Below are 12509 nucleotides of genomic sequence, written 5' to 3'. Positions count from 1 at the left end.
ATGGACAATAAAAATTAATGCTACTTGTCAAAATTGAGTGAAATCTCTTCAGCCATCTTTGTTGTAATTATTTTTTTTTTTCTAAAATTTTGTATCTGGAAACCGAAGCATTTGCAAACAATAGAGGATTTTTTTATTGATTTGTGAAGTAGAATCCGCCATTGAAGTTTGGTCAAGCATTATTTTAGTTACATCCTGTATATAACTCGCCTTACTTTCGATTTTAAAATATTAAATATTAATAATTAATGAAGGTTTGTGTGCATATTTTACAGTTACAAAAATTTAGAACGACGAATTTCATAGGTCAAATATATTTTGACATATGACAACAGACTAAATTTCAACACAGTTTTTATAACAAACTCCTAAATACTTAAGTACTTAGATAACATTCCCCTCACAAACATTATAATAATTTTGATGTAATTCCGAGTTATTTACATATTTTAAAATCTCCCTGTATATAAAGTCAACATTTGTCAAAATCTCTTATCTAATACAGAAATATGCATAATTCTGAAAGGCATAATATCGTTATTAACTTTGATGTTCCTTATTCTGACGGAAAACCACTCACACAGACCATCTGCATCTCAGAGGCGTCCTATTTTAAACAATTTGAATCCAAAAAAAAAGTAATATAAGTAGAAAACTCGAAGTACATTTAAAATGAATTACTAAATTATGGTTTTTAGTAAAAAAAATAACTAATTGGACTAATACTAAAGCAAATAATATTAATTTTAAATAAATTACTGTTAAGTCATAATAAATTTGCTCAAATTTTGTAAAACTAAAAGCAAAAATATATTGAAAAAACATCTGACTGCTACAGTTTCTCCAAAACTTATTGCTATTATGTTGTGCAACTAAATATGTCACAGTCGACAATTATTATCATGAGAGTCGCCACCTTGTCTTATCACAAATCCCAACATCTTCAGGCTTAAAGAGACTGAATTTCGATTGTGATATGAGAAAGACAACTTTCTATTTAAATTTATTTAATCTTAAATGATTTAAATCACCATTTAACTGACCCTGAAGAAGAACACAACAATCGACAATGTCACTGAAGAAAAACTTTTCAACCCTTCTGCGTACTTGTACTATTCATGGTAACTGAGAAAGGTAGTAATGTCTTTGATAAAAATGATTAAAAAGCTTCACCAAATTGTCACAGAATCTACAAGCCTCCAGTTTAAAAGTATAGTGTGATGTGTTTGGTAACAGGTCATAAGTCGCAACATACATAACATTGGCACAGAATCGACAAATTTCTCAAGAATAAAAGTGGGAAATGCCTATAATAAATTTATCGTTTTAAAATCTATTATCCTTATAGTACCTGGAAAGTTCAAAGTTATCTAAAATGCAATACCGATTCTAACATTGATGTCGATAATGGCCAAAGCATTTGCTGAAAATTTTATGTAAAACATATACAAAATATTGCATCCTTCTGACAACTGTAAAGGCAAATCATAACTGATTTTGGGGACCGCCTAGCCGGGTGTCTTAGCCGGTGGATTTCGATCTGCCAAGGTAAGTATCAAGGACGCAGGCTGGAATTTGGATGGGTGACCTAAGGCAGGTTCGGGGACGTGGCTGTGGCAGCCTACCAGAGACCCCTGGGTCGTTCAACATTTGCCGCATGCGTGTGGTCCCCGATAAATGGTAATGAGAACAGAGCAAAAAAATTTCTGTAACTCAAGACCATGCTATCATACATAAACTGTACGAGACTTTGTCACCAAGCCACCCGTGTAGTAAAATAGGATGGTTTGAAGAAAAGTACTCGAGTAATGAAGGGGAGTGTACAAGGGCCCTAATAAGGCCTAACTGCCGCGGTGGAAAAACAATTCCACCACTCTCCGACATACATACATACAACTGATTTTAACATCCGAACAGTATAAACAATTAAGATTACAATTCATCAGCAGAATGAGATGTAAGCTAGTATTGGTCGTCATTGTCACTGCTATCTAGATCGCAGATTAAAGCCTACAGTTGCCTTGGATTTGAGGAATTCCAATAAAACATGACAAAGAACGAATGTAATTATGCTATGTAATTTATATTTATATAGACACTTTGTTTACCAAGCAAAGGAATATTAGAACTTCATAGGGTAAAAGTGAACAACCACATTACACGATAATAATTAAAGTAACAAAATCAATTCGTCATATACATTCTTGATTAAGTTACAGTTGTCGATAAACCCTGCTCCCCACCCGACCGCACGCTCATGGCGATTGATATTCAATCATTGGTTAGGCTACACCTTCCAAGTTCTTAAATAAGGACAAATCAAGACTCCTTTCAGTCATATTCAAGAGGTGGACATTGGCACACCTCGCCAGTTTAGTTACGTTAATATATTTATAAAAAAATACAAAAAAAATTAAAATGAAGTTTTTTATGTTGGTAGTTTTGGCATTGGCTTCGACGGCAAGTAAGTACAAGAGAACCTTTCTTTTCGCTTTTCTAGCGGTGCTTTATACCATAACAAACAGCATGGCGATTAATTGATAATTAATAATTGTGCCGCAAAATGTATGTCATTTCCGGTTACGTAATTTTAAAAAAATACAGTACAGCTGTATAACATGTATTATCTCGGTCCAAGAGGCCAGAGAAAGTTAAAGTAATTATTAATTTATGTCTACACATGCACAATCTGCATATGTTGCTGGGTTGTTACCACGAAATTTGTCCCAGCTGTTTTATTTAAAACGTTTTTTTGTAAATCGTTTTTCTAATATTATAAATCAGTTTAATTTTGGCAAGACGGAAATATTTGGATTTCCATATGTTAATATTGGGTGTATTGTTGTGTCACGAAAATTTTGTGTGTATATCCCGAGTCTTTGTTTCATGAATTCAGTTGAATTTTATTGCACATCTTCCTTTGTGCTTGAAATGCAAATTTATTGTAAAAATAGAAACAGTGAGTCAAATACCAAGGTTCACACATATTTTCATGACTCCCGAGATAAATACTAATGCATATTAAGCGAATTTTATATAATAGTACTTAATGTTAAAAGTGAAAGGTGTTACAGTGTTGCAATACTAGAAACCGGTCTTATCTTCCCCAAATTACAGTTTCAGTAGATTATTTGGCAAATCCAAATCAAATTGTGTATGATACATACAATTCTGATGTACGAGTTTAACGAAAATATGACCTGGATTACGAAATTGCGAAACGATAGAAAATCCAAAGCATTCGGCTTGCTACAGTTCGTTTTGTTAACTTTCACGAAACAGAAGAATTCGAAACATCCATTTTTTGAGGCGGATAATTAATTTGTGCAACGTAATAGAAAGCCTTTTCGCCAAGGCTGGTAAGTCTCGAAGGTTCATGATTTCCACGTTGTTAATTTCTTAGTGGCCACTGGACAAATACACGTTTTAGATTTATTCATATCTACGTGTCAGCAAGTCTGAATTCATTAAAGGTTTATGCATGCATGCAAAGACACAGCGAAATGCGTGTACTGCCTTAATTATTCACGATACATTTATTTCAGAAAGTTTAATTTACATCAAGTGGATACTTTCAGCGTTGTGCTTTCTTTTGTCGAGAAAAAATTATTATTCGCCAATAAATTGGTGCGAAACCATGATTTGATCTTATGGAAATAATGAGAAACGTACCAGAGAAAGTATTTTTTTACGCCTTCAGTAAATAGACACACATTTTGTTGTTTGCTGTTCAATACAAATACTGCAACACAACGGTTACAAATTTTCATTCGTCATCACTTGGAATTAGAAAGTTATAGAGTTTAATTTCGGCATCTAAAAAAGTTAATAACCTATTCAAAACCAATTTTCGGGGTATAAAGCTTGAAATTGTATGGGCTTTACACTGTTTTTTGCACCGGACGGAGTAATCTATAGCAACATTAGCAACTAGGTCTAGAAAGCAATTAGAGGAACGTAACAAACTTTCTGATTCAAGGTGCACAGTTCAAATGTCCGCCAAAAGACGGGCAATACGAGGATGCCAGACAATGCGATAAGTACTTCGAGTGTGTGGATGGGATAGCAACCGAGAAGCTGTGTCCAGACGGCCTCGTCTTTGACCCCCTTATCCGCAAAAGGAACAAATGCGACCAACCTTTCAACGTGGACTGTGGCGATCGTACCGAACTACGTAAGTATGAGCTAAAGTTCCTTCCTGTACTGCACAGGGTGTTGTCTATAATTGTTTACTTGTAACATTTTCGGTTACTCTTCTTAATTGATTGGGCATTTCTGCCACTTAAGAGAAATACTTTAATGTTGTTTTAAATTTTTGATTTTATATTTTTCGTTTTACCGTACCAAAAACATCTCACACTGAGAAACTAGATTATTTTTCACGAGTACACTGAAAGAAGTCGACCGATAAAAAAGTTTTGCTAAGAGCTTAATAAAAATTATTTTGCTAAGATTTTACTACCTTTAATCTATGCTATATTAGACAAAAGAACACCTTCTTACTGTGCGTAGGTACATTTTTTACCATTTCATCCACTGAAAGGTAAGTCCATATAACATGTTGCACTAGATAAATCTCTTTTATGAGGCCTTCCTGTCAAAAATACATATATTCTATAATCAGTTGTTTTTACTCATTTTTTGAGCTATTAAGCTAATTCAGACAAATTTAAAAAAAATATATCAAATAAAGTCAATGTTCTTTGACACCCGACATCTAGGTACGCAAAAAACTTTTTATTAGCGCGTAGTAATCTTAGCTGCCGCGCAGACGCGAGAACTACATAGTACATTTTGTGTCCAATATTGCAACAGAACAAATAACGTATGCCAATAATATAATAGTAACCAACTATGCTTTGACTTTATGTGAAGGATAAAAACATAATGTAAAAGATTAGAAGATTAACATATGCATATGAAAGAGTATCTATGTTTAGCGACAGTGCTCATAGAGTTCATAAGTTGTCAACTTTGTCCTATAATTTTTGTTTTATATTTAAAAAGTTACAAGTAAGACGCGAGAGATAATGGGACTGTCCAATTATACATACATATTTTTTTGTAACTTTTTAAATATGAAGGGTAAATTTAAAAACAAAGTTAATCATTGAATGCTCTAAGTGCACTTAGTTATGTCAAAAAAAAAACACTTATTGGTGTGTAAAAAATCATTTATTTGAAGTAAGAAAAGATATTTGCCGGTATTGCCGCAATAAAAACTTTTGGCAACATATTATTTGTAATGACAGCGTGGTAATCTTTCTGAAGCCTATTTAAAACAGATATTTTGCAATGATTAATAAATTTCTACATGTGGCTAAATGATATTTCTCTCAGTGTACACAACAATGTATCTGCAATACATTGCACAGCTAATGTTTCGAGAAACTCTTTACTTCCTTTATCAAACTGAATTAAAGACAATTGATAGTTTTTTTATTCTATGAGATATCATACATTTATTCTGATATTACTTACTTCGTCGTTGAGAATATTCAACAAATAACTATTAAAATATAAGGAATCATTTTTCTCCGTTTAGAAAAATAGACGCGCACTCTTTTAGTTACCTTTTCAATGAATTATTTCCTTTTCTCAAAATTTCTTTATTATTCTACTGAATAACATCACTGTTTTGTACTTTATTAAAAGGGTATTAATTTAATTCAAAAATTTAGTTTTCTAAATTTCTCTAAAGATCTCGAAGTTTCTTCATCATTTTTACTATATTCACAAAATGCATATAGAATTTTGTAAAATAAATCTTGAATATACGAATATATAATATTTTGTTGGTATTGGTGCATTTGAAAATTATTTTCAATTTTTTTAAAATACTACACAGGGTGCAATATTCCAACGACTATTTCCTACAAGTAATTATTTGACTAAAATAAGAAAAAAGTTCATATGAACACTCTATTTTTCATTTCATTCATCATAAAATTTTAGTTTTTTCTTTAACTTTATTATTCTCATTAATTCTACACAGTTCCTTCACATTCGGCACATTCAACATTTTTTTAAGAACCAACGAATGAACAAATTACCGTTTGCAATAATCTACAGGGCGATACTTTTTCTGAAAGCAAGACCTTTTCAGTCACGGACTTTTTTTGTTACGAGAACACTAACTCTTCTTAGAAAAGACACCTTTTAACCTTGAACTTCTTGATTTCGTTGAATCCGTTGTATCTTTAATAGTTTGGCTGATATTTATCAATTACAGACTTAAAGTATCCGAAAATAATATCACCTAGTAAGTATATCAAAAACAAAGCATTTGCGAATCTACATTTATGTGAACCTTTTTTTCTTATTATATTATCGTCTATGGACTTAACAACAACACCCTGTAGAACTAAATGTAGAAAGAAAGAAACCAGTGATGTAAGATTTCAATTAATATACCCTGAGCTTTATTATTATCCAATTTTAGATAATGCTATGAAGATAATTAAAATAGATGATGGACGTGTTGTAAACATTCAACGTATTATTTTATTATTACATTCAATTATGTAATAAATATATTTTGAATTATATAATATTCTTAATTCATCAGTTATTCATCAGTACTAGGAAAGAGATCGTACAGCTTTAGAAATATATTTGACCAAAGGCGATATTTTATACATATAATTTACATTCTCTTATAAAAAGTGACTATTTCCATAAGGTTCACTATAAAGTGTATAATATGTTTGTCCCAAAATTCAGATTGTGTCTGCTATTATTAAAGAACCATTATATTTTCAGTTGCTTGTGCGTACAGATGTTTAAATTCATATAGTAGGTAAAATCCAATAAATATTAAGACACATTATAAATATACAATACAGGGCGTAATTAAAATGTCGTTATAAACATATTTCCGAACATATAGGGTATTCAAATGAATAAGAAAAAATGTATGTAGTGTCGCAATTTTTCTTCTCCCCTGATATTTCAAATTGAACTTACCATTATAATAGAGCAGTAAAGGCAAAAATATGTCTTTGCTGTATGTTGCTAGGGTGCACCATTTTTAAATAAAATAACAAACTGTCATACGTATAAGCAATTAATGTTAAAAGTGTCATGATATCGAATTTTTTAATCACAATTAGTCAATTATTTTGTACACTATTATAAATCTATTAATCTAACTCAAATTAATTCAAAATAATTTTAAACACAAAAATGCTTTATAATGAAGTCGAACACTGTTCTTTAATACTAAAAATCTAGAAATGCAAAATATATTTAACCCCAAACAAAATTGTTAAATAATGCAATCTTTCAAAGAAATATCTTGTATTTTTCTTTAATTTTATGAAAGGGACTTTAATAATTATAAATATTAATTCTGAATAGTTTCTAATAAATTTTTTCCCAATCTTTTTTTTTCCTAATGCAATATTTTTATATCGTATATGAAAAAAGCTTGCCTATATAGAAAATAAACATTTTTTTGTACGCGACAGGGCCTACTTAATTTTTCAGAAATGAAAACACTACAGAATATTCTTTAATCAAGCAGAATGGTTCTCTAACGTAAAAATGCCGCGCAAAAATTTTTGTCGTTCAGACAAATGGTTTAAAACGACCTGGGGACGCCTTGAATATTCTTTTTATTTTTTTTTTACAATAATTAACGTTTTTTTAATGAAGAAAATATGGATTATTGCTAAAAAAACATTTTCAACTCAAAAAAAATAAATAAAAAATGAAAAATTATTCGTAACACAAACGACAAATTTAAACATTCCGGGCACTAGAAAAAAAAAATCGCAGCGTTTTGAAACTGTCGGGGTTTCTGACACTTTGAGATTGAAAAATTACAGTCAATATCCATTATTTGCAATATTTTTCAAATATTCCTAATTATGCAATTCTTTACCTTTTTTCATTTCGAAAAAATTGTTTGTATAAAAAACTATTAATTACGATTTGTAAACAATAGTGTGAAGTTTTCAAAACCGTACTTGGATTTTCTGTACCATCATTATTTCCCGAGTAATTGATTGCCAAAGACAAAAATGACTTTTTTGCTTTGTTCGACAAATCACCGTACAAGGCTCCAGAACTGCTCAAATTGAGGGGGATTAAATTATCTAAAAGAGCTTTATGGTGAAAGTGTCAAAAAGGACAAGCAAAAATTTGGAAAAAAATGTTTTCGTTGGTTTTCTTATGACTCCTCAAAAACCGCTGACGCTAAGAAATTTTAAACTTCAGATCCGCAAACTAGAAACATGAAGCTTCAATTTCATTTTTTTAATTCTCCTTACGATCATTTCCCTCCAAGTTAAAGGTCTTTGAAAATCGCTAGAATATTTGGGATTTTAAGATGTCTTTATATAAAAATAGTGGAATTGTGGAAGTGAATAAACCAAAATGTTGTTCAAATTGTTAAAGCAAATATTTGACATGTATACCGAAAAAACCGACAAGTATACAGATTGTTCCATTTAAAGAACACAAGTTTGGTCTATATCTCTTGAGACCGTAATACAATTTTTTAAAACTTCAGTTTCTACAATTTTTTTTCTAGATGGAAGGTCAAAAAAGATATAGGAGTAGAATGTTATGTGAGTCTCCGTATACATAGTTTCCCTCTAATTCCCTTTAATTAATTTTGTACATTCTATATCTTGAAAACGTAGCATATTATAGGAACTTTTTTATTTATTTAATGTGATACAATTAAAGTGTTTTATTTACATCCTCTATAAAGGAAAATGTAATAAAAATTAATAATTTTAAATGAGCATGTCCAAAAATTGTCATAATAATGTTCACTCCATAGAGAACAAGAAATCGATTCTGACTCTCATTGTGGCTCCTGACCATCAACACGACAGCAGCTGAAACAGTACAAATTATTTACTGATCGATTTTGATGATAGCACTTACAATAGTGCCAGTCACCGTAAGCGACCTAGTTTTACTGTGAGTCACTGACAAAGGATCCATTCTCTTTGTTTATTAAATAGTTGCATTGGATTTAAAACTTAACATTTTCTTAAATGATTTAATCATTTTCACAGTACATTTTACGCATTTGCAACGCGTTTTTTCTCTATTTGGTTTCTTAACTTTTTCTCCAAACAGTCTGGTTAACTTCTAGTCTTTTCCAATTCATCGACATTTAAATGTAAATCAGATGCCACAGGATTCAAATTTAATGGCCTTTTAGTCACTGTTTAATAAATTATTGAAGCTTGTAAAGACAAAAAAAATCTGTAATATGAGACGTGGTTTTGTAGTGTTGAAATAATACATATTTCGCTTGTCTTTCTACCTACAACTATTTCATATGTCACAGATTTTACTGAACAATCCAATTCGTAATTTGTTTTAGGACTGAAAATAAAACATTCAGGTCCTAATTTTATTTTGTGATGTAGTTAAAAACTTGAAAAACACCCAAAGTGCAAATCTTTACTAGAAAACGCTCTTATCCTCTTGTGAGGACATTGATCACGTCTCACCAGCGTTTCTTTTTGCCTTTCCTTCGTTGTCCGAACAGGCTAAACAACAGCTTCTTCATTTCAGAGCCCCCACAGCCCAAAGGAGTCTGCCCCAGGTTAAACGGATTTTTCGCCCATGAAGATCCAGCCACTTGCAACAAATTCTACAACTGCATCCAGGGCGATCACACCGAAATCACTTGCACAGCAGGACTGCACTTCGACGAGTACTCTGGTACTTGCGTGTGGCCGGATGCGGCTGGAAGACAAGGTTGCAACCAACAAACCAGTAAGTTCATTTTGAAGACCAGTATCATCTATCTTCTTCTACATCTATTCTTCCCTTTCCTCTGCATTTGACAGACTATTCTGTCTTCATTCCTGCTAGTTTTTCTTTGTGTCAATTACCAAATTCGATTAAAATATTTCGTTTGCTTTCAGACACCCTTAAAGATGGCTTCAAATGTCCAACTGAAGGACAGAAAGATCCAAACGGAAACCTGGTCGTCCATCCTAAGTACGCCCACCCAACAGACTGTCAGAGGTTCTACGTGTGTTTGAATGGCGTTGAACCCAGGGATTTAGGTTGTCAAGTAGGTGAAGTGTACAACGAAGAAAGTCAGAGGTGTGATGCCCCCGAAAATGTAGCTGGATGGTAAGTACGCGTATAAATGTATAAAAAAATGTTCTTGTTTATTGTTGTCAGTAAGTAAGGATTTAAAATAGGTAGAAATATTTCAGGAGATGAGTAAGGGTGTTAATTTTTAAAAAAATATATCACGTCTACGCAAAAACCAATAAAAATGTTTAAGTAGACTAGTGACTTAGCAATTCGCCAAAGTACTGGGATACGCTATGATCCCAAACTCCAAAATTGCAACTCCACTGAGTGTTTTGAAAATCCAATCTGTTCATTTGATCTTCAACAGCATTTCAATCAAAATTAATGTGTATTCTTTTTCCAAATGAAATAGAAAGTACACTTTTCTTTGAAATATAGTTAAATGCACTGACAAATTTCCAAAATAATTAATAACCATCAGGTTACGAGGTTTTTAATGGTAATGTCGCAATACTTTCTAGTTACTGTTTTTGATTCAAATATATTTGAGTAAAAGCTATAATTTTCAAAACTTTAGCAGTATGTACCCGAAAGCTAAAGCGTTTAGGAAATTTTCTTTTTAAAATGATAAAAAAATCAGCTTCTGGAATTACACCATAACTGACAGGTTTTTAGTAACATTCTGTTATAAAGCTTGTTTTGGTAATGTTACAAATTAATGTAACAGGAAAAAAATATTTTAAAATTATACACAATTGTAACAGTGTTAACTATAATTCATTAATAATTTGCAGCTATCGATTACCAATAAATAAGAAATGTTGACACCATACTGATATCATTAATTTTTTGTTTCAAGCAAATGCGTTTAATGTAATTTGCTTTGTACAATTACTCACTAAAACTAAAGCGCATGTCTAGGTAAGATCGCTCAGTATCTTTTAAAAAATTTATATACAGAATTTTAAATAAAAACAGCATTGTGGTAAAGTATATTTTAGTAAATATATATCTTTTTATTTGGAAAGAAATTCCAAAACAGGGCAGAGCCTAATTGCAAAGCAGGTATGATGCAGATTAAAAAATAAAACAAATACTTACATTAGCATAAGTAAAACACAAATCGAAAAAATACGCTTGTGAACAAAAAAACAGACAGAAAACAGAAATTCTTCTACATCCGAGAACGATCTATAAGTACATAAATAAATATACATATATAAATAATACAAATTAAAAATAACATATATAAATACATAAAATAATAACTTATATCAAGATGGTTCTGATAACGGTGGTAATTCGAGCACATAACATTTATTGGGGCAAATTGAAGAATATTTGTTCTTTTTTTCTAATAAAATAAAATATTGTAGCGAGTTCTATATCCCAAAATATTAAAATTTAATTTTGACAGAAATAAAACAGAAAAATTCCTCGAGATGAATATACATACCTACATCAAATTTGAAACTTAGATATTTAAGAAATTGCCTCCGAGTCTTTTCTAAGCTGTTTTTATAAATATCATAGATTCCATACTACAATAGCATATTTAGAGAGAATTATTGAATAATATGGTAATTAATAGTATTCACCAAAAGCTGTTTAGAATTGCAAATGATAAACCTGAACAATTTTAGGTCGTCTGCATACAACAATGTATTACTGTCAATACTCAAATTAATATCATTTATAAATAAATTAAACGAAAGTGGTCCTAAAACCGAACCTTGAGGGACACCTGACATTACGTGTAAATTACAGACTTGAATCCATGGTACTGAACATGTACCTAATATTCATGAGACAAATAGAATTGCAAGAAATGAGTAAAATTTAGAGTCAAGCCATAAAAAATAATTTTTCTAGTAAAAAACCGTGGTCTTGTCTGTCAAACAGTACCTATATACATGCTACTTTCTACTACAAATATAGAGGTGGGTATGAATTGTAGAAATCAGTAGGACAATAGATGTTATTAAATTTTACTGCATTTCTTTGTGTAATTATACGAAAATTTTATACAATTACACATTTTTTTTGCACAAATTGGAAGACTAAACCATTTACATTCTTTTTTCAGCGAGGACTGGTACAAGGACGAACCAGCAGCAGGGCCACCAAGCAAGAAAAATTAATATGTGAATAGGTAGATTTTTTTTAATAATTGTATTTCCATTTATAAAACTAAGACATATCCTCCTCCGCTATAGGCAACTGATCTTACAAAAGCCACCCTTTAGTTGTATTTATTTTTTTACCTTCTCAATGTTACATAGAAACATAGCTGTAGGCTTAAAGGATCTTCCTGTATACACGCTCCGTTGTTACCAAGAGTGCTCTCTAAAAAAAACCTTCTGTCTAGTTTGTACTTGTCATAATGTAATTATTTTAATTTGTAAATTGAACTGATTTTTTTACATTATTTTTTATGTGTGAACCTATGTGTGAGCAAAGATGTTGTTTAATAATAAAATTTTTAAAATAAG

The 12509-nt window shown here is 31.1% G+C and overlaps 1 protein-coding gene across 1 annotated transcript; it reads left to right on the top strand.

Moving 5' to 3' along the window:
- The first annotated feature begins 2325 nt into the window (after positions 1-2325).
- Positions 2326-12509, top strand: LOC108909514 (protein obstructor-E). The gene is made up of 5 exons (XM_018713882.1): positions 2326-2464; positions 3980-4174; positions 9541-9744; positions 9897-10110; positions 12104-12509. The coding sequence occupies exons 1-5, from the start codon at positions 2419-2421 to the stop codon at positions 12156-12158; spliced, it is 714 nt and encodes a 237-aa protein (XP_018569398.1). The 5' UTR covers positions 2326-2418; the 3' UTR covers positions 12159-12509.

This window comes from Anoplophora glabripennis, unplaced genomic scaffold (assembly GCF_000390285.2).
Source record: "Anoplophora glabripennis isolate ALB-LARVAE unplaced genomic scaffold, Agla_2.0 scaffold251, whole genome shotgun sequence".
Lineage (NCBI taxonomy): Eukaryota > Metazoa > Arthropoda > Insecta > Coleoptera > Cerambycidae > Anoplophora > Anoplophora glabripennis.
The sequence above is the reverse complement of the archived record's forward strand: the minus strand, read 5'-3'. Positions and strand labels throughout refer to the sequence as shown.

Excerpts from the sequence above, each read along its gene's own strand:
- LOC108909514 (XM_018713882.1), top strand. The coding sequence starts at position 2,419 with ATGAAGTTTTTTATGTTGGTAGTTTTGGCATTGGCTTCGACGGCAA. Across the intron at positions 9,745-9,896 it reads AGGTTGCAACCAACAAACCA|ACACCCTTAAAGATGGCTTC; the intron begins GTAAGTTCATTT and ends GTTTGCTTTCAG. Across the intron at positions 10,111-12,103 it reads CCCGAAAATGTAGCTGGATG|CGAGGACTGGTACAAGGACG; the intron begins GTAAGTACGCGT and ends TTCTTTTTTCAG.